The 21,227-nt window shown below is 42.0% G+C and overlaps 1 protein-coding gene across 1 annotated transcript; it reads left to right on the top strand.

Annotated features, from left to right (window-relative positions):
* The first annotated feature begins 1,667 nt into the window (after positions 1–1,667).
* On the top strand, positions 1,668–20,009 carry LOC131348031 (transient receptor potential cation channel subfamily V member 1-like). The gene is made up of 16 exons (XM_058382562.1): positions 1,668–1,831; positions 4,046–4,220; positions 9,235–9,386; positions 9,511–9,663; positions 10,796–10,933; positions 11,043–11,332; positions 14,157–14,333; positions 14,492–14,650; positions 14,920–14,997; positions 15,088–15,158; positions 15,617–15,782; positions 17,080–17,146; positions 17,233–17,543; positions 17,902–18,008; positions 18,667–18,764; positions 18,905–20,009. Exons 1-16 carry the CDS (start codon positions 1,825–1,827, stop codon positions 18,958–18,960), a joined length of 2,205 nt encoding a protein of 734 aa, XP_058238545.1. The 5' UTR covers positions 1,668–1,824; the 3' UTR covers positions 18,961–20,009.
* The last annotated feature ends 1,218 nt before the right edge of the window (positions 20,010–21,227 follow it).

Genomic DNA, 21,227 nt, shown 5'->3' with positions numbered 1-21,227 from the left:
TCACAGTGTGGTATGGCAGCTCCACAGTGTGTGAAAAGAAATTACTGCAAAAGGTTGTGAAAACCACCCAACACATCATCGGCACCCAACTACCTGCCATTGAGTCTTTTCACCACAGTAGATATCTGCGCAGAGCACACAAAATCATCAAGGACTCCTCCCACCCTATTGCCAAAAGTATCTCGCATATGACTCGCATATGAACTTAAGTGACATCCCATTCCTAATCCATAGGGTTCAATATGATGTCGGTTCACCCTTTGCAGCTATAACAACTTCAACTCTTCTGGGAAGGCTGTCCACAAGGTTTAGGAGTGTGTTTATGGGAATTTTTGACCATTCTTCCAGAAGCGCATTTGTGAGGTCACACACTGATGTTGGACGAGAAGGCCTGGCTCTCAGTCTCCGCTCTAATTCATCCCAAAGGTGTTCTATCGGGTTGAGGTCAGGACACTGTGCAGGCCAGTCAAGTTCATCCACACCAGACTCTGTCATCCATGTCTTTATGGACCTTGCTTTGTACACTGGTGCACAGTCATGTTGGAAGAGGAAGGGGCCAGCTCCAAACTGTTCCCACAAAGTTGGGAGCATGGAATTGTCCAAAATGTCTTGGTATGCTGAAGCATTCAGAGTTCCTTTCACTGGAACTAAGGGGCCAAGCCCAGCTCCTGAAAAACAACCCCACACCATAATCCCCCCTCCACCAAACTTTACACTTGGCACAATGCAGTCAGACAAGTACCATTCTCCTGGCAACCGCCAAACCCAAACTCGTCCATCAGATTGCCAGATGGAGAAGCGCGATTCGTCACTCCAGAGAACGCGTCTCCACTGCTCTAGAGTCCAGTGGCGACGTGCTTTACACCACTGCATCCGACGCTTTGCATTGCACTTGGTGATGTATGGCTTGGATGCAGCTGCTCGGCCATGGAAACCCATTCCATGAAGCTCTCTGCACACTGTTCTTAAGCTAATCTGAAGGCCACATGAAGTTTGGAGCGAATACTTTTGGCAATACAGTGTATGTAATATATATATGTAATATATAATATATGTAGGTAATATATAATATACTTTGACAGATGCTTGGATTTAAAACAAGCAACTTACAAGTGAAACAAAATGCAACTAAACAGCAAACCTGTAAACTAAAGATAAGGCAAAAATGCAAACTAGGCTATCCACATTGAGATTTAACAGTAGGGTATACGACTAGCTAGTGGTTTATTATCACATCACATCAACAGCTACTGTGATAAGAAAATGCAAACGCAGTTAGAATCTTCGTGGCTGAACAATAAAAGCAGAGAAAAAGAAAAAAGATCATTAATCATTAATTAATTAATTAATGTGTGACATAATCAGCTATACCTCTTATTATACGATGAATAAATAAATAAATAAATAAATACTGGCTATAATGTTTCAGATAACATGACATGATACCCACCCCACCCTTCTTTTCTCTCTCTCTCTCTCTCTCTCTAAGTGCTTGCAAGTATGATCACTTCCTCTAATGCAGCTTCCATCCTCAGATCTGAAATCTAGGCTTGTTCAAAGATGCAAAGCAAACTATGCGCACATTTTTTTTTTAAAGGGCGTTACCATATCCACAAGCACATACATTACTTCAGGTCTTGATTTTCTCTCTCTCTCTCTCTCACACACACACACACACACATACACACAATCTCACTTCCTTAATTTTGCCTTAAAATTTAGCAAGTGAAAGACTGAGCTTCTGGTCGTATGCAGATGATGCTGTTATATAGTAAAAGGTGCTAATGCAGTTGGGACTTATTTGAGTTTTGGATATTTAAGTGAATGATTGGTACGTACAGAGTCTTTCAATTTCACTGTTCATCTACTTTTATGCTTGCTATTAAGTATTAAGTATCTTAAATATTAATAATGGTTATATCTAATAAAAGTAATTATTAGCTTTTCTCATTAATAATAATAATAATAATAATAATAATAATAATACAGTACATATATTAAGATCTTTCTTTTAAACCATGTAAAAAAAAAGCCTCCTTAATGCATGTTTTGTTTTTCGATATCTCTGAAATGAAAAATGAGCAGAATTGTGGTTAGCATGCCTGCACTCAAGCTCATCGCTCATATACACTATACTTATATTACCTTTGTCTCATGGTTTTGGTTCACTTTTAAGACAGGAAGTCACTAGAAAGAGCTGCAGGCTGCATGCTCGTGGGCAAATGTAGGTAATAATAATAGTAAATGTTTGTAATGTGTGAATGTGTGTGATAGACTGGCATCCTGTCCTGGTTCAACCCTGCTTATCACTTCAATATAGTTCCAGAAACTTGTCTAATTTATGCCAAAGTGCTTTAAAGCTGTTCTTCATTCTTTTATTTAATGTCACTTATTTGTGGCAGTTATTCTGAGGGATTTTGGGGTAGCTTAGTGGTTACGGTTATATCACTGGGCCCCTGAGCAAGGCCCTTAATCTTCAATTGCTCATTTGTATAAAATAAAATCTGATCCAACAGACAAGCTACTGTTGCTCAAATAGCTGAAGAAGTTAATGCTGGTTCTGATAGACAGGTGTCAAAATACACAGTGCATGACGAGTCACGGCTGTTTTGGCAACAAAAGGGGGACCAACACAATATTAGGCAGGTGGTCATAATGTTTTGCCTGGTTTGTGTATCTAGATCCAGTATTTGTTTTTGTGGATTAATATCATGTAGACAGCTACTGTAGTAAGAAAATATTGTTTAAATATTAAAGTCACAAAAACTCAAAACTGCAACTCTTACTTCTGCTTTTCCCACTGAATCGCTGAATAAAACTTCCCCTGTCATACTGAGAAATATATTTGGTTAGGCAAAAAAATATTTAGTATAACCAATCACTAGTGGATAGAAGGATGTCCTGTGGCTTTTAACCTTGTGGTCTTTAACCTCCTTTTCTTAAATTTTAAGCTGTTGTGATTTAAACATCAGATTTTTCCTTTTTTCCAGTTTTCCATCCAAAAATCATGGAAGTTAAAAATATTTGTACTCAAAGGTATATGCAATTCCATAAATGTATAAATATCCATATAATTAATATAGTGGTTTTTTAATAAAGTTTAAAAAATGTTGTTCACAGTTGTTTGAAACTAATCTGTCTGGTGAACAAATAAAAAACTCTAGGACCTCGTCGGGTAGAAAAGTCTTGAGAGTGTTATTGAAATGTTTAGGATTTAAAAGAATACTCCCTACAACAATTTTAAGAAATGAAATAAGTCACCAAAAAATGTAAAAGAACTAGGAATTAGAATCGGTACTACACCAGGACATCGTGTGAAGCATGAGGAATAGGTAATCTCCTGGTTTGACCAAATGATTAAACTGAACCTCTGAACCATTTTTTTTGGCATCCACATGTTCAATCACTTTCAGGGTGCTGTTGCTTTGTGAAATTATTGTGATCAATCATCGAGTTATAATCATGATGATAACCAACATTACCTGAAAGAACATATCAGTAAAATACTAAAAATGTTTGTCTTGATGTTAATTTATAAAAGGCTACTACATGTAGCTAATTGTTCTGTGCTGATTAATAAGTTGATGGTTGTTTTAATTTTTTTGTTCTTCACGTCATCATTCTTTTTGGTTTTGCTTTTATAATTCAATTATTTAACCTAAACAGACATGATCTGATCATTCTAAATCAGGCATCAGCTCGTATCTGGAAAGAGCCGGTGTGGGTACATTGTTCATTTCTCTCCTGATCAATACCATGTTTTCAGTTGTTTGAAAATTGTTCCTAAGGATGAACTGGACATGTGAAGGAACTGCTTGTTTCTCTTAATCTCTTAATTATGACCACTGTTCAATCAGAAGTTTCTAAAAGTTATTCCAGGCTGTTTAATAAAGAAATAATCAATATGGTGAATGTAAACTTTAAACTCTCTAGAATACTGATGAAGTGAACTAAAATAAATTTGTCTCTAATCATTTATTTTAAAATTACCTCTCAATGTAAATGTAAATAGCTTTTGTTTCCTTGTCTTAAATGTACAAAAAAGGATCGACAATGAGCAAGGCACCCTTTAGACTTGAGATGGATGGCAGGACGGATGAGGAGAGGGAAAAGGACAAGGAAATGAGAAAAGCAGCTGTAACGCCACCAATGGGCACTTTCTTTCCAGAGGACCAGGCTAATGTCCGGCCTGAAGTCCGAATCAACATGACCTCTGTTAAGTGAGTAACAGGCATATGTTTATTGTCTGATTTAAACACCCAAGTAGACAGGTTAACAATAAATATCTAATCAACCCTACTAACCTGTTACTCGGTGCTGCTCAGTTAGTGAAATAAATGTCTACCACTTTATGGTACTGTTTTTCCTAAGTACAAATACTCTGTATTTCTGTTTAGAATTTTATACTGTATAAGATTTGGAAGCGTTGCGTGTTAATAATTGTCTATGTATGTTGCGGTTGTCCATCGGAGGCAGAAGCGGCCGATCCATGAGCAGAGGAGAGGGGGGCAAGCTAGAGGCGTGGCCAAAGACAGGCAGAAAGGTAGAAACCAGGAAATCAGACAATAAGGCAGATAATCCAAAGGGCAAAGATGAAAAGGGACTAACAAGAAAACAGTCCAGGGTCAGAATAGCGATAACAGGTTATATCAGAGGCTAGGCAGAAAATCGTAACTAGAAACAGTCCGGGTAAATCCACAAAAGGTAATCCACAATGCACAAAAACAATGCTTAGTAAGTTCACCAGAGACAATTCTTCGCATCATACCTGGTGTGCGTTGTTCTTTTATGTCCGAGCGGAAACACGGAAGTGGATTAAAATTCGTGCGAGGGCTCCCTCTTGTGACCAGCCCTAGGAAGTGATGTGACAGAGCCCCCCCTCTAGGAACCCCTACCGGGGTTCTACAACGTGGACGCCTCCTAGTGTGTGGAGCGAGTCTACCCGGGTGAGAGTGGTGGAAGTCCACCATAAGCAACGGGTCCAGAATGTCAGCCACGTCCACCCAAGAGTGTTCCTCGGGTACTGAAGATGAGACCTGACACGTCTGGAGTGCAAGAGAGCACTAACGTTATAGGCTGGAGACCCATCAATGTCCAGATGAGGAGGAGGTTCGCAAGCAGGCAGGGCCCCACGGCGAGAATGTGCAGGCTAGAGAAGAGACACATGGAAGATGGGACATATACGGTAAGATGTAGGGTGCTGGAGCCGAAAGCAGACAGGGTTGATCTGATAGATGATTTTAAAAGCTCCAATGAACTTGGGACAGAGCTTACGGCACGGCAGTTTAAGCTTTAGGTTGTGGCTGTCTCCTGATAGCCCTCTGCAGGCGTACATGAGCATGTTCCCAAACCTCCAGACCGCTCTGCCACCGCTGGGATGTCAGCGGGTTCACAGGACCATGGGAACAGCGGGGGCTGGTACCCCAACACGCACTGGAATGGGGTCAGGCCCATGGAGGAGTGGGTTAATGAGTTCTGAGTGTATTCAGCCCATGGTAGAAATTCACTCCAACGTTGTTGTTCCCTGCTGCAGTAGGACCTGAGGAACCGGCTGATCTCCTGATTCAAGCGTTTGGCCTAGCCGTTGGATTGGGGACGATAGCCCGAACTCAAGTTCACCTCGATGTCCAGATGTTCGCAGAAAGCCCGCCATACCCTGGAAGTAAACTGAGGGCCTCTGTCGGACACGATTTCCTCTGGTAACCCAAAGTTACAAAACACATGCTGAAACAGGGCATTGGCCGTCTGCAGAGCCGTGGGTAGCCCTTTCAGAGGTATTAGCTTACAGGCCTTGGAAAATCGGTCGATAATCACCAAGACGGTCGTGAATCCCTCAAAACTGGGCAGGTCCGTCAGGAAATCCACGGGAAGGTGTGACCAGGGCTGTTGAGGGATTGGTAAAGGTTCCTTCCAGGAGCTGACGGTTGACATGAGCCTGGGAACACGTTGGGCATGACCTCACATAATCCTCTATATCCTGTCTCAGAGAGGGCCACCAGAAACTATGGCAGAGAAGCTGCATTCAGCAATTAATACCAGGGTGCCCTGAGCTTGAGGATTCATGAACCCACTGCATGACTTGCTGATGAAACATGGTAGGGACATACATTGTGGCAGAGGGGCAGTTCGCTGGCGGGGGCTCGTCGGTGTTGAATCTCCTCCATCAGATTCCACCGAACCAGAGCTAATATGGCGGTCTGAGGGAGAATGGGCTCTGAGTCTGGCAGAGGTTTTGTGGTCTCAAACTATCTTGAGAGGGTATCCACCTTACCATTCTTGGAGCCAGGACAATAGGTCACTGAGAAGTTAAACCTTGTGAAGAATAACGCCCACCTGGCTTGGCGTGAGTTCAGCCATTTGGCACCTCTGAGGTACTCCAGGTTGCGGTGGTCGGTAAGCACTAAGAACAGATGACGTGCTCCCTCAAGCCAGTGTCGCCACTCCTCCAATGTAGCTTTTATGGACAAAAGTTTGCTATTGCCCATGTCATAGTTTGCTTCAGCCGCTGTGAGCTTTCTGGAATAAAAGGCGCATGGATGAAGTTTGTTGGAGACCCTTTGTCGCTGGGAGAGCACCGCTCCAATACCCAAGCTAGACGCGTCCACCTCCACAATGAAGGGCAGATCGGGGTCAGGGTGTCGCAGTACAGGGGCCGTGGTGAAGCTACTTTTCAGTCCGGCATATGCATCCCAAGCTTGCTCAGTCCACACCAGTTTCTTTGGTTTGTCCCTCAATAGTAGGGAAAAACCAAAGTAGTCTCTAATGAATCTCCGGTAGAAGTTGGCAAAGCCCAGGAAGCACTGCAGTTCCTTAACTGTGGTGGGCTCTGGCCATTCAGTGATGGTATGAACTTTTGCCTGATCCATCTCCACCCCCTGTTGTGAAATCACATATCCAAGGAAAGTTATGGTGGTGCAGTGAAACTCAAATTTTTCCAGATTCACATACAGATGATTGCGTTGTAGGCAGGTGAGCACAACTCGAATGTGACATTCATGCTCGTCAAATGATGAGGAGTAGGTTAGAATGTCACCAATATAAGCAAAGACGTATTTGTCGAGCATGTCTTGAAACACATTATTAATGAGAGACTGGAATATTGCCAGGGCATTAGTTAGTCTGAAGGGCATCACTAAATACTCGTAGTGTCCGTGAGTGGTATGAAAGGCAGTCTTCCACTCATCACCCTCCCAAATCCAGATCAGATTATAAGCACCACATAAGTCCAGCTTAATAAAGAATTTTGCCCCTCTTGGCTGTTCCAAGGCCATGGGTACAAGTGGAAGTGGGTAGGGATAGCAGACTGTGATGGCATTATAGCCCTGGTAATCAATACATGGACGAAGACCCCCATCCTTTTTTCCCACAAAAAAGAAACTCGCCGCCGCCAGAGACATTGATGGTCGAATAAGACTTTCCACAGACATGGTCATACATGGGCATGGAGGAAGGCCATGGAAACACTTAGTAATGCACTGCAGGGACCAACGTGCTAGCTCTCCATGATTCCATGAAATTTGAGGGTCATGCTGACGGAGCCAAGGGAATCCCAGTATAATAGGGTTAGTGGGAGAAGAAGTAACATAAAAAGCCAGGGTTTCACTGTGAAATAATCTCACGCATAACTCTAGCAGTACAGTTTGGCGAGTGACATAACCACCTCCAATAGGTTGACTGTCTATGGCCATTATCCTTAGAGGTGGTGTGCAAGGGATGGTGGTGATGCGATGTTCTTCAACCAGGCCTTTATTCAATAAGGTTATCGGCTGCACCGGAATCTATCAGGGCTGAGACAGAGAAACTCTGATTAGCATAGCACAATGTAACAGGCAACATGAAGCTAAATAGGAGCGAACTTCTTCCCATCTGAGATGAGGATGGCCTCTCAGGGCATCGGTGGATCTGATGTCCGGATCTCCCACAGTAAAAACAGAACCGCATGCGTGTCCGGTGCTGACGTTCTTGTTCGGACACCCGTGACCTTCAGAGCTGCATGGGGTCAGGATCCTCCTCTCTGGAGCTTGCTGGTTCCACCAGAGAACGCAAAAGGATGTGTTGGCGGGCACCCGCTAGATGATGACGGTGGAGGTTGTCCAATCAAATGGCTGTGGACACATCGAAACATGGCCCACAGTGCTGTATCATTCCATCCGGATTGAACCGCCAAGGTGCAAAACTCCATTAACTGAATGGAAATGTCCTTACCTCCTGCTGGGTATTCAAAAACGTCACGCACTGTTCTTGCGAAGTAGGTGAATGAAGTGCGAATTTGGGGATTCGTGCCCCACACCGCGGAAGCCGAATCTAGTACTTTACCTGTGAGTAGCAAGAATATGAACGTGGATTTTATTCCCTCCTCGCGATATACGTAAGGCTGGTGAGCAAAGAAGATTTCACACTTGCACAGGAAGCCACAGCAGCAATCAGCTGAGCCATCATACTTTTCCGGTAGCGCCATTCTTGGTGACTCACTGCGAGGTGCGGGCGGGGCTACGGGAGGAGCGAGCTCAACAACCGGCGTTGCTGAGGCAGCCTGATTTTGTAGCTCCTCGACTTGATCCTGGAGGGAGCGAATGAGAGCTCCTTGCTGTATGATGATAGCACGCAACTCTGCTGGATCCGTGGGAGGCGAAGTATTCTGTTGCAGTTGTCCGCTGGAGGCAGAAGCGGATGGATCCATGAGCAGAGAAGAGGGGGGCAAGCTAGAGGCATGGTCGAAGACAGGCAGAAAGGTAGAAACCGGCAAATCAGAAAATAAGGCAGATAATCCAAAGGGCAAAGACAAAAAGGCGCTAATGAGGAAACAGTCCAGGGTCAGAATAGCGATAACAGGCAATAATAGAGGCTAGGCAGAAAATCGTAACTAGAAACAGCCCGGGTAAATCCACAAAAGGTAATCCACAATGCACAAAAACAATGGTTAGTAAGTCCACCAGAGTCTTACTTTGCATCATACCTGGTGTGCGTTGCTCTTTTATGTCCGAGCGGAAACACAGAAGTGGATTAAAATTCGTGTGAGGGCTCCCTCTTGTGACCAGCCCTAGGAAGTGATGTGACAATGTAATTTACTGTATACATTGTTCAGGTACCTAATAAATGTGATAATGCTAAGATCAAAAGGATGTTTTCCAGTAAAGTGTTTTTCTGTTTAGAAAATCAAAATGTAGGTGAGCAATATCTTTATTACAAAATTGTAAAAAGAGTATGAAAGGTTTGTGTTTGTTGTTTCTGCAGCAAACTGCTAGGGTTAAACGACCCACCAGTTCAGGACAACAGGTTTGAAAGGATGAAGCTTTTTGGTGCTGTTGCCAGCGGTGACATCACTAAGCTGGAAGGCCTGGAGGAGTATCTGGACACATATCACAAGACACTGATGAGCACAGATTGTAAGAATTTGTTTAACACTCCATATAATTGCATGTATAATCCTAGGCCTCTTATCATGGTGTGTGTCAATACGTAATATATGGTTATAGTAGTAATAGCATTATTATGTCCCATATTCCACAGATCAGCCTGAGGGGAAGACAGTCCTGATGATTGCTCTGCTAAACCTGAAAAAAGAAGATAACAAAATAGTGGAGTACCTGCTCAGCATTGCAAAGAAAAAAAATTATCTTAATGAGTTAGTGACTGCAAGACGTACAGATACATCCTATAAAGGTGTGAACATTTTAACTATATAACGATTTTGATGCTCAACCTACAATATTGGTATATAATTATTCATCAATATGTTACTTATCTGTGTTGAGAAAGGTCCTCCATCTAAATTTGTCTGGTCAGGGTTAGTCTTAGAGACTAAGACTCTTAGACTCAACAGATAGCTGCAGGCAATAATTTTATGCTTATGCACATAGTGCACCTATATGATAGGTTCACCTGATAACAGTGTAGATAGAAGGTGAACCTAAAAAAACAGTGCTACTGGAACTTGACAGGACTTTATACAGCACTGATTTCAACCTCACCAAAAACATTTGGCATGAACTGGAGCATGAATTTGGCATGAACTGGCATTAATTGGAAAATTTGGCTTGAATTTGGCATGAATTGTAGAATTATGTGACTACTGTATGTCAGTGCATGTCAGTGGGAAGAAATCCGTGCAGCAACATTCCAAAAGTGTCGATAATAGCAGCAAGAAGGAAAGCTGTACATACAGCTGCTACACCGACCAGGCATAATATTATGACCACCTGCCTAATATGGTGTTGGTACCCCTTTTGCTGCCAAAACAGCCTTAACCCATCATGCACTGTGTATTCTGACACCTTTCTATCAGAACCAGCATTAACTTCTTCAGCAATTTAAGCAACAGTAGCTCATCTGTTGGATCAGACCACACGGGCCAGCCTTTGCTCCCCATGTGCATCAATGAGCCTTGGCTGCCCATTCACCACTGTTCCTTTCTTGGACCACTTTTGATAGATACTGATCATTGCAGACTGGGAACACCCCACAAGAGCTGCAGTTTTGGAGATGCTCTGATCTAGTCTTCTAGACGTCACACGGCCCTTCGTCAAACTTGCTCAATGGGATTTCTTCACATTAAGTCACAACAACATTAGTAAGGCACTAACATAGTCAAAGAATTCTTCAGTTCATGCCAAAAGGTTTTGCTGAGGTTAAAGGTTTTGCTCAGGGCTGTATAAAGTCAAGTTCCTCCACTTCATATGAGGAGGTGTTTGTGGTGAATGATTGAGCATGTGATAAAAGAAGAAAATGTTAGATCTAACTTCCACAGGTACGATCGTTACATACATAGAGTGGTGTTTTTGTGTGATTGGTGCAGGACAGACGGCTCTTCATATAGCCATTGAGAGGAGAAAGAAAAGATTTGTTAAGATGCTCATTGAGAAAGGGGCTGATGTCCATGCACTGGCCTGTGGGACATTTTTCCAGCCACTTAGTGAAAAATGTTTCTACTTTGGTAAGTTGGAATGTTAAGTATAAGATCATAGATTATAGTTTTGTAGTTTAATCAATAATATACAGTGTTCCATGTGTTCATTCCATGTGTCCAAACCCTTTTTCTACAGGGGAGCTTCCACTTTCTCTGGCAGCCTGTATTAATCAGGAAGATATAGTGGACCTGCTGATGGAAAGAGCAGACGTGAGGCGTACAGACACTCTGGGCAACTCGGTTCTCCATGCTCTTGTGATGGTGGCTACTGACAAATCTGACACTATAGACTTTGTTACTTCCATGTACGACTTCATTCTTGCCAAAGATGCGGCTATGAATCCCAATAAGGAGAAGCTGGAGGACATTGAGAACAAGCAGGGACTTACTCCCATCAAACTGGCTGCAAAGTTAGGAAAGATTGGGGTAAGAGTGTATCAGTAACAAAAATGTACTAATAATGCTAAATAATGAGTGACTTTCTGAATATCTGTATTTTGGTGCAAGCAACAAGCCTGATTCTGCATTTTAGCTGTGCTGAAGGCTGGAAGAGAAAATATTGGCAGGTTGGGGGACTGGCTTAAGGAACAGAGATTTGCTTAAGACTTGCACAGTCATGTTCACTTGTACATTGTACATTGGTGCCTCCTAATTTTGACAGAAATAATTTTTCCTTTAAATGAGTCACTGAGTTCAAATTCTCTCCATTCTTTGTCTGAAAATATTATATCCTATTATATATACAATATTATATTATATTATATTATATATCGTCTTTATTATATACAACTGTAATGAAGCGTTGGAGGCATCAGGAGTAGAATCCATGAGCAGTTTATTACAGGTAACACAGGGCAAATATCGTAGTCAAGAAAACAAATGCGGTCAAAAACGGAAAACACACTAGCGAGGGTAAACAAATCCGAAGCGCAAAACAGAAGAGACTTAGTCGAAAAGGCAGGCGAGGTCATACACAAATAATCCAAAAACACAAGGCAAAGGCAGTAGTCAAAAACAGGCAAGAGTCAAAACACAAGAAACATAAACAGATATATAAACAGCTTCTGACCCGCCGAGAGTTCAAAAGGGCATGCACGTGGTATGCCTGGGCCCCATCAATGTCCAGTGGTGGTGGAGGTTCATGGGGGGTGGGGCTGTGTGATCGAGGTTCATGAGCGAGTTTGAGGAGGGAGATGTGGAAAGTAGGGGAGATGCGGTAAGTGGTGGGGAGCCGCAGGTGATAAGAAACACGGTCGACAATTTCAAAAGGGCCAATGAATCTAGGGCTTAACTTACAGCACGGTAATTGTAGTTTTAAGTTGTGGGTCAACAACTAGACCCGTTGGCCCACTATGTAAGCCGGGTGAGGGTGGCAGCGACGATCTGCCTGAAGTCTTTGCCTCCTAATGGCCCTCTGCAGACTGATGTGAGCCCACTCCCACACTTCCTGACTGTGCCTAGACTGATCATCTACAGTGGGAAATATCAGAGGGTTCACCTGACCAGGCAAACAATGGCGGTTGATAGCCCAAGATACACTGGAAGGGTGTAAGCCCTGTCGAGGAGTGTGTGAGGAAGTTCTGGGCATTCTCAGCCCAGGGGAGGAATACGCTCCAACGGTGTTGTTCACGACTGCAGTAAGAGTGAAGGAACCTCCTGATATCATGATTGAGCCTTTATGCTAAAGTTTATTCGTAACTGGGTGCAGAACGACTTGAGAAGTGAACTGGGGCCCCCGATCTGACACAATGTCCTCGGGAAGTTCGTAATTATGAAACACCTGTAACAGTGTGACAGCCGTTTCCCAAGCGGTAGGTAATCCCTTGTGGGGAACAAGCTTGCATGCTTTAGAAAAACGACACATAATGATAATGACTAGGATTGTGGTAAATCCATTGGAGTCCAGAAGATCAGTCAGGAAGTCAACCACTATATGAGACCAGGGGCACCGTGGAATAGGTAAAGGTTTAAGAAAACCCTCTGGGAGCTGATAACTGGTGCAAGACTGAGCGCAGGTAGTACAGCCTCTGAAATTATCCACAACATCCTGACACAGAGAAGGCCACCAGAATCTGCATTGAGTCAACCGGGTCATGAAGTGAATCCCGGGGTGGCCACTACTGGGAGAATCGTGAATCCACTGCATGACAGTAGGGCGGAGCGGAAGTGGACACATACAGTTTAGAAGGTGGGCAGGCAGCCGAGGGAAAATGAGGGAAGATGGGAGAATGGGGTCTGGTTGGAGAGGAGGATTTTTGGACTCTAGTTGGTGAGAGAATGCGTCGGCCTTGCCATTCTTGGACCCAGGGCGGTAGGTGACAGTTGTGAAAAGAAAACAGAAAACAGTTGTGCAGACAGTGTGGAGACCAGCAAACCAATTCACCCTCTCTCCAGGAGATTAGAGACTCATACAGTATAGCTGTTGCCATGGTAATCCCAGAACGATGGGGTTAGCAGGGGAGGTGATGACGTAGAAAGTCATTTTTTCCCGGTGAAACAGCCTGATCTGAAGATGTAGTGGGAGCGTGTGGTGATAGAGGTATTCCTCCCCGTTGGGTTGGTTGTTAATGGCCGTCACTCGTAGCAGGGGAATGCAAGGGATGGTGGGAAGGCGTAGCTTCTCTATGAGTCCGCTGTCGATAATGTTGACATCCGACCCGGAATTGATCAGCGCTGAAACGGGAAAGGATTGATGAGCATGGTGCAGCAAGGTGAGTAGGGAAACTTTAGCTTACATCAAAATTTCACCTACCTGAGAAGTGGATGGCTTCTCGGGACAGCGGTATACTTGGTGGCCAGGTTGGCCACAGTAGTAACACAGCCTCATATCAGTTCGGTGCTGGTGCTCCCTCTCGGAGACATGGGTCCATCCTAGTTGCATGGGTTCGGAATTATCCTCTCTGGAGACTTGGAATACATAAACATATATACTGAAACATAGACATAAACAGAAACAAACATATATACTGAACATAAACAAATATACTGAACACTCGATATATCATGTGGGGACGATACTTCGAGTTGAACCCCGTGTGCGTGTGGTTTAAATGTCCGTGAAATCTGAAAGTGGATCACGTGACTAATTAGAATTAGGGCTCCCTCTCCTGATGGGATGTGACAACAACCTCTTATGGAGCTTATACATGAGAGATGATCTTTGTAATTTATACTTTGATGCTTTGTCTGGGTGTTCCTATTAAAATCTACATTTACGTTAACTAAATGAAAATGTTTTTTGTTCCACCAGCTGCTCAAACACATTCTGCATCGCGAGTTCCTGCAAGAAGAGTGCAGGCATCTGTCCCGAAAGTTTACGGAGTGGGTATATGGCCCAGCATCTGGTTCAGTATACGACTTGGACTCTGTCGACACGTACAAGCCAAACTCTGTCCTAGAGATAGTTGTTTATGGCTCAGAAATACCTGTAAGAGAAATGTACCTTTTTTATAATACAGAATATGCATTCTCTCTGATTGGCTGATAATCGGCTTATAAATTATACAACCTTTATACACAAAGCAGTTACAGTCAGATTATGTATTAGATGCATCTACATGCTGATGCTGTGGTATCTTGTTACAGAATCGTCTAGAGATGCTTCAGCTCGAGCCACTTAATCAATTACTGGAAGACAAATGGAAAAGTTTTGCTAAATGGATATTCCACATTAAGTTTATTGTGTATATATTATATCTCATCATCTTCACAGCTGTTTCTTATCACAACCATGAAGAAGGAAGAGTGAGTTCATACCACACTTAGTTATAGTAGATTTGGATGTGTGTCACTATACACTTCTCACCGATATTAATTAGTTTCATCTAATTCAGAAAAATAACTAACAAATACACAAAGAACATGTAAATATCAAAAAACATCCTTATGTAATTTTTTTCAGATTTTATTTTATTAATTCTTGATTGATTTGAAGAAAAAAAAAATCCACTATTATGCATGCAAAATATCATCTTAAATTTTTTTTCATTTATTTGCCAATCTTTCCAATTAAGGCAAATCCGAAAGGCCACCTCCTGCGTGCTGGTTATGCCATCGTGGCATTCGGATCACTCTACATCATAATCGTTGTGGTGTGTATCAGTTTATTTATTTTTATTTATTTATTTATTTTAATTGCTAAGGTTAATTCAAATCTAACAATGACTTACATCCTCTTGTAGCTGATAGATTTAAGGAAAAAGCGTCCAAGTCTGCAAGCAATGCTGATAGATGGCTATTCTGACCTGCTTTTGTGAGTGCTGATTTTCTTTCCCTTAAATATTTTATACACACCAAATAATTAACAGATTAAAACCGGTAGGTTATCATACATGGTACCAGTGATGGAAGACTTTGTATTGTTTTTATTGATTAAAGGATAAATTGTTTTAATTAGTTCTTTGTCCTTAATACTTGTAACATGACCTTTACTAAGCACCCACACTGGAGACTCCTTTTACAGAATTATAAATAAATATCTTCTTACAAAAATGGTCACCATATCAATTAATATAGATTACTCTTTGTTAAATATCATATGTTTTTAAACTGGGATATCTTTTTTTATTGAGCATTCACAACACCATAATAGTATAAGAACGAGCGAATAAAAATAAACCTGAAGAATTCAACCATGCTGTGGTATAATCAGATACAGTATATTACCTTCTACATATATGTAAACAATCCGTATGTCTTCTGGTGCTGTAGTTTATTGCAGGCTGGCTTGTTTCTGATCTGTATGGTGCTGTATTTCTGTGGACACAAGCAGTATCTTGCCTTCCTGGTGCTCAGTTTGGCTCTGTCCTGGATGAATCTGCTCTACTTCTCTAGAGGAAGTAAACACATGGGGATCTACAACATCATGATTCAGAAGGTGACTGATATATATTCTTTACACTTTCGTAGTAAAACATCAGTAATTCATCAGGTCCACGCGTCACTGTGAAATGATGCGAGGAACTCATCAAAATTGAAATTGAAATTGAAAAAGTCAGTCTTGATAAATCCACCTCATAGAGAAATGTTTACAGCAGAGCTACAAACTCAAAATGACATTAAAACTTTACAGTTGACCACTTAGAAATATGTTAGTGCTGACCCAGAATAAATCTGTCAAGTGTCGTGAATTTAAACTCATACAAATTTTGAAGGAATCTTGTGCTAAACTCAACTAAAAGGAATAAAGTTAATAATTATCCTTGTTGTTATGGCGGTACCATTAAGGGTATATCCTTTGACCATTTATTATGTATGTTTTGCCTGGAAAAGTGCAAGTAGTGTTCCTCAGCTTTTGGAGTAAAGCTAATCATTAAGATCAAGTAGTAGCTTAGTAGTTAAAGGACTGGATTACTGATCAGAAGGTTCTGAGTTCAGATCCACCAAGCTGACACTGCTGGGTCCCTGAGCAAGACCCTTAACCCTAAGTTGCTGGATAAGGGTGTGGGCTGAAATGTAAAAAAAAAAAAAATTAAGGTCTATTAATGTAATTATACATTATACTGATTCCTCTGGGTTTCCTGGTTCCCACTAAAGGACATTCACATTACATGTAAGCATGAAGACTTTGTCCTGTGTGAGAGTTTATAGCTCAGATACAGAAATAGAAATCAGGCCAGATTCATTTCAATCCAATTTCATTTGTATAGCTCTTTAACAGTATATGTAAATTGGCACAAAGCAGCAGGACAGGAATATAACATTTCTGAATAAAAATGACAAAGTAAAAAAATAGAAATTAATATTTATCCCTAATGACCAAGTCAGAGGTAACGATGGCAAGGAAAAACATCTTGAAATGATATGAGGGAGAAAAAAACTTGAGACCAGACTCAAAAGAGAACCCAAAGGGAACCATGAAAAATGGTCATTGTTCATGACCATTAAAGGGTGTAAAGACCTATGTTGTCCTGAAATACTCAAACAAGCAATTGTTTTTAAGTTTAGACCCCATGGCCTAGTGAACCAGTATCAACGCATTCACTAATAGAAAACATATTTTTTTTAAGTTGCTCTGGATAAAAAGCTTATGCCAAATGACATAAATGTAAATGAATGAATTTACACTGCCTCCAAGTGATGCATATCTGCAAGTACAAGATGTTTCCAACTTACATAATTGAGTTTATGAGGCAACGCTTACATAATGTGACTCCTCTTATTCTGTTTACTAGATATTCCTTGGTGTCATCATGCGCTTCCTCCTTGTCTACATTGTCTTCCTTACTGGATTTTCAGCAGGTACCATTTACCAAATCATCTCTCACTGCTCCACAATAATCATTCCAGTCACTAATCACTTCCTTTATTTCGTTCTCCCTAAACAGCTTTAGTGACTCTACTCAATAACCCCACAGAAGGACTGCATTTGGACGCAGCCAATACAAATGTGACAGAAGGCTGCAATGAACCCAACTTTAAAACCATCTCATGCACCATTCTGCAGCTGTTTAAGTTCACTATAGGCATAGGCGACCTGGGGTTCACAGAGGAGAACGAGTATAAACATGTATTTTATGTGCTGCTCATATTCTACATTGTTCTCACGTACATACTGCTGCTGAACATGTTAATCGCTCTAATGAGCAAGAGCGTCGAGGACATGTCTGAGAAGAGCACCAACATCTGGAAACTGCAGGTATACATTCAATGCTTCTTTTTACACACATGCATGTTCCACCTCATATAAGGAAACAGGAAATTTCATGTCAAAAGACTACCTGGGGTCAGAGGGTTATTTGATAATAAAAGAATGATTTTATTAATTTTGTGGCATTAATAAAAAAAAATCTATAGGGCTGTCATAATTTCTATGAACAATGGCAAGCTTGTAGTAGAAAGACCAAGAAGAAAGATTGTGTGCTTGTCATTTATTAGCTTTTAGTTAACATAAATTTGAATGTGGTTCCATGTCGATGGCAACCATTTAGACCTTGGTGACAATACGCCATGCTTCTGTGTAACGGTAAATGTTCTGGATGTGTGTGGTTTCCCAGCGTGCCATCACCATTTTGGATATCGAGAGATATGCAAGCTGTCTGAAGAAGAAGTTGCGCTCAGGATTGAAGAGGAACCTGGGCAATACAGAGCGCTGGTTTCTCAGGTGAACAGAAACATCTTAATAACTATAGACCAAGGGAGACTTGGTGTAGCACAGAGGTATTCAAGTGGTGGGGAATTGCAGGGGGGCATTATGCTCATATGAACTATTACCACAAAGTTGGAAGTATACGTTTTCTATCTATACTGTAATGGGGATGTGGCAGCTTATTGGGTAAGGTGCTGGACTACTGATCAGATCTGAATCCCAGGTCTACCAAGCTGCCACTGCTGGGCCCCTGAGCAAGGCCCTGAACCCTGAATTGCTTAGTTGTATAAAATGAGATAAACTGTAAGTTGCTCTGGATAATGGATTAATGAAGTTTTCCTAATCATGCTGATTTTATAATACACCCAAACATTAAGAACAAATAAAGAAGCCTTTATTTGTCACATATACATTACAGTACAGTAACACGAATTGTTTCACATATCCCATCATGTTAGGAGGTCAGAGTGCAGGGTGATACAGCCATGACACAGCACCACTGAAACAGAGAGGGCTAAGGGCCCAAAAGAGGCCGATTGGTAGTGCTGGGGCTTGAACCTTGACCTTCCAATAAACATCCCAGAGCCTCCTGTGGTTAATTGAGTATTACTTACAAGTCAACAAATTACTTTTAAATGGTGTGCAATAATTGTTGTCCCTGTGCTTTTTGCAGAGTGGAAGAAGTCGACTGGAAAAATTGCGAACGCAACCTGGCCATCATCAGTGAAGATCCTGGAAAAAGCAACACAAAGCAACCTGAATCTTACAGAGGTATTTAGGATTTGTTTCTAATTTGTGATGCAAATACAGGTGGTGGCACAGTTGTTTAACAGATTTAAGTCTTAGCCTTTATACAGATATAAGTAACAAGATTGTAAGTTGATGCTTATGATGTGTATCACTCTTTCCAGAGCCCAGTCAACAGAGTCTCGAAGTCCAGGAAGAGGAACAAGCACTTCTAGTTTAACAGAACTGGAAAAGAGAAATATTGTCACATGCCTACAAACATGGCTGCATGACAAGGACTACACCACCCAGACTCTTGCATGTTTATAATCACCAGACTACTGAATACACAAAGCTAAATGCACTCAATCACCTTCATAGCACATTCCCACGGTTTATAAGGACTCTGAACACAACCATGTCCAACCGTGTCACTCCCAAAGAGAACCTCAACATCTTCAGCTCTGCTACCTCCAGCTCTGACTCGTGTCTCTTCCTCAGTGACACTGTCTCTAAACCATACAGCATGGCCGGTCTCACCACTGTCCTGTACACCTTCCACCTTGATTCTGGCTGATATTTTTCTATCACACAGAACTCCTGACACATTTCACTGATGATTCACATGGTTAAATTTGGCAATGTTTTACGTTGGATGCTCTTCCTGACGCAACCCTCTCTATTTATCCGGGCTTGGGACCTGTACAGAAGTCACTGGACTGTGACTCCCATGGCTAGATTAGAGATAATACTAAAGATGTTTAGAGATAATTTAATGATATTAAATGAGACAAGGTCATACACAGAACAGCTCTGAGTTCAGAAGATTAACAGAGAAACAGTAAAACCTCACTTTGTGGTTAAAGTTCTTTTTATGCTGATCAAGCAGGAAATGGGTGGAGTGATGGTTAAATTAAAAAAAAAAAAAAATCCTCGCCCTCTAGTGGTCTGGAGGGGAAGTGTCTCTGTTAGATACTACACTTTGCAGGTTAGTTACAGGATGATCACTTTTTGTATTTTTTTTGTACTTAGTTAAAGGATGACTATGTGTGCTTTACTCAGTAACCAGTTGACTGTGTATGCTTTACTTAGTTACAGCATGACCGCATATGCTTTACTTAGTTAAAGGATGACTTTTAGAATAGAATAGAATAGAATAGAATAGAATAGAATAGAATAGAATAGAATAGAATAGAATAGATGTTTATTGTCATTGTACCATTTGCATGTACAACAAAATTAAAAAAGTGTCAACCAGTCAAAAGTGCAGCAGTCATACATACATTCAAACCCTCAACAATTTAAAAAAAAGTACTAATTAGTATATAAATAATAAATAAATAATGAATAAATAAATATTTTTTTTTCGATTATTTGGTGCGGTTATGGCTGTTGGATAAAAACTGTTTTTAGACAGTTTGTCCTGGCTCTGATTGTTCTGTATTTCTGTCCTGATGGTAACAGTTCAAACAGATTGTGTCCGGGGTGTGATGTGTCCTTGAGGATGCTTTGGGCTTTCTTAATGCAGTGTAAACTGTGTAGATCTTCCAGTGTTGGGAGAGGGCAGCCGACGATCTTCTGGGCCATGTTTATAACCCTCTGGAGCGCTTTCCTCTGAGCCACTGTGCAGCTGGTGAACCATATGCCAGTGCAGTAGGTTAGGATGCTCTCTACGGTAGAAGGACACCAGTAGTCTCTGAGTGAAGTTGTTCTTTCTCAGCGCCCTAAGGAAGTAGAGTCTCTGCTGGGCCTTTTTCAGCAGCTCAGAGGTGTTCTTGCTCCAAGTCAGGCCCTCCTGTATCTGGACTCTCAGGAACCGGAAGTCAGCTACCCTCTCTACACAGTCCCCACTGATGTCTGTTTTCTTCCTCCTGCATTCAATGATCAGCTCCTTGGTCTATGTGGTGTTGAGAAGCAGGTTGTTCTCCTTACACCACCATGTGTGTCGGCCCACTCTGACCCTCTGACTGCAATCCGACAGAAAACTGTTAATCCACATGCAGGTGGAGTGTGGAAGCCCCAAGTCCTCAAGTTTGCCCACCAGTTTGTGGGGAAGAATGGTGTTAAACGCTGAGCTATAATCCACAAAGAGCATCCGGACGAAGATCCCCTGCTTCTCCAGCTGGGAAAGTGCAGCATGGAGGGCTGTGGCCAAGGTGTCCTCTGTGGATCTGTTTCCCCTGTAGGCAAACTGGTGAGTGTTGAAATTTGGAGGCAGGAGTGATGTAATGTGACTCCGGACCAGTTTTCCGAAGCACTTCATCACCACTGGTGTGAGTGCAACTGGCCGGTAGTCACTCAGGCTCGAGATGCGAGATTTCTTTGGCAGGGGGACTATGGTGGAGGATTTCAGACACGGTGGGACAGTGGACAGGGCCAACGACTGGTTGAAGATCTTGGTGAAGATTCCAGCCAGCTGATCCGCACAGTCTTTCAGTACCCAGCCAGGGACGCCATCTTGTCCAGCAGCCTTCCTCTGGTTCATGGACCTCATCGTATGCCTAACCT

Source organism: Hemibagrus wyckioides, linkage group LG28 (assembly GCF_019097595.1).
Source record: "Hemibagrus wyckioides isolate EC202008001 linkage group LG28, SWU_Hwy_1.0, whole genome shotgun sequence".
NCBI lineage: Eukaryota > Metazoa > Chordata > Actinopteri > Siluriformes > Bagridae > Hemibagrus > Hemibagrus wyckioides.
The sequence above is the reverse complement of the archived record's forward strand: the minus strand, read 5'-3'. Positions and strand labels throughout refer to the sequence as shown.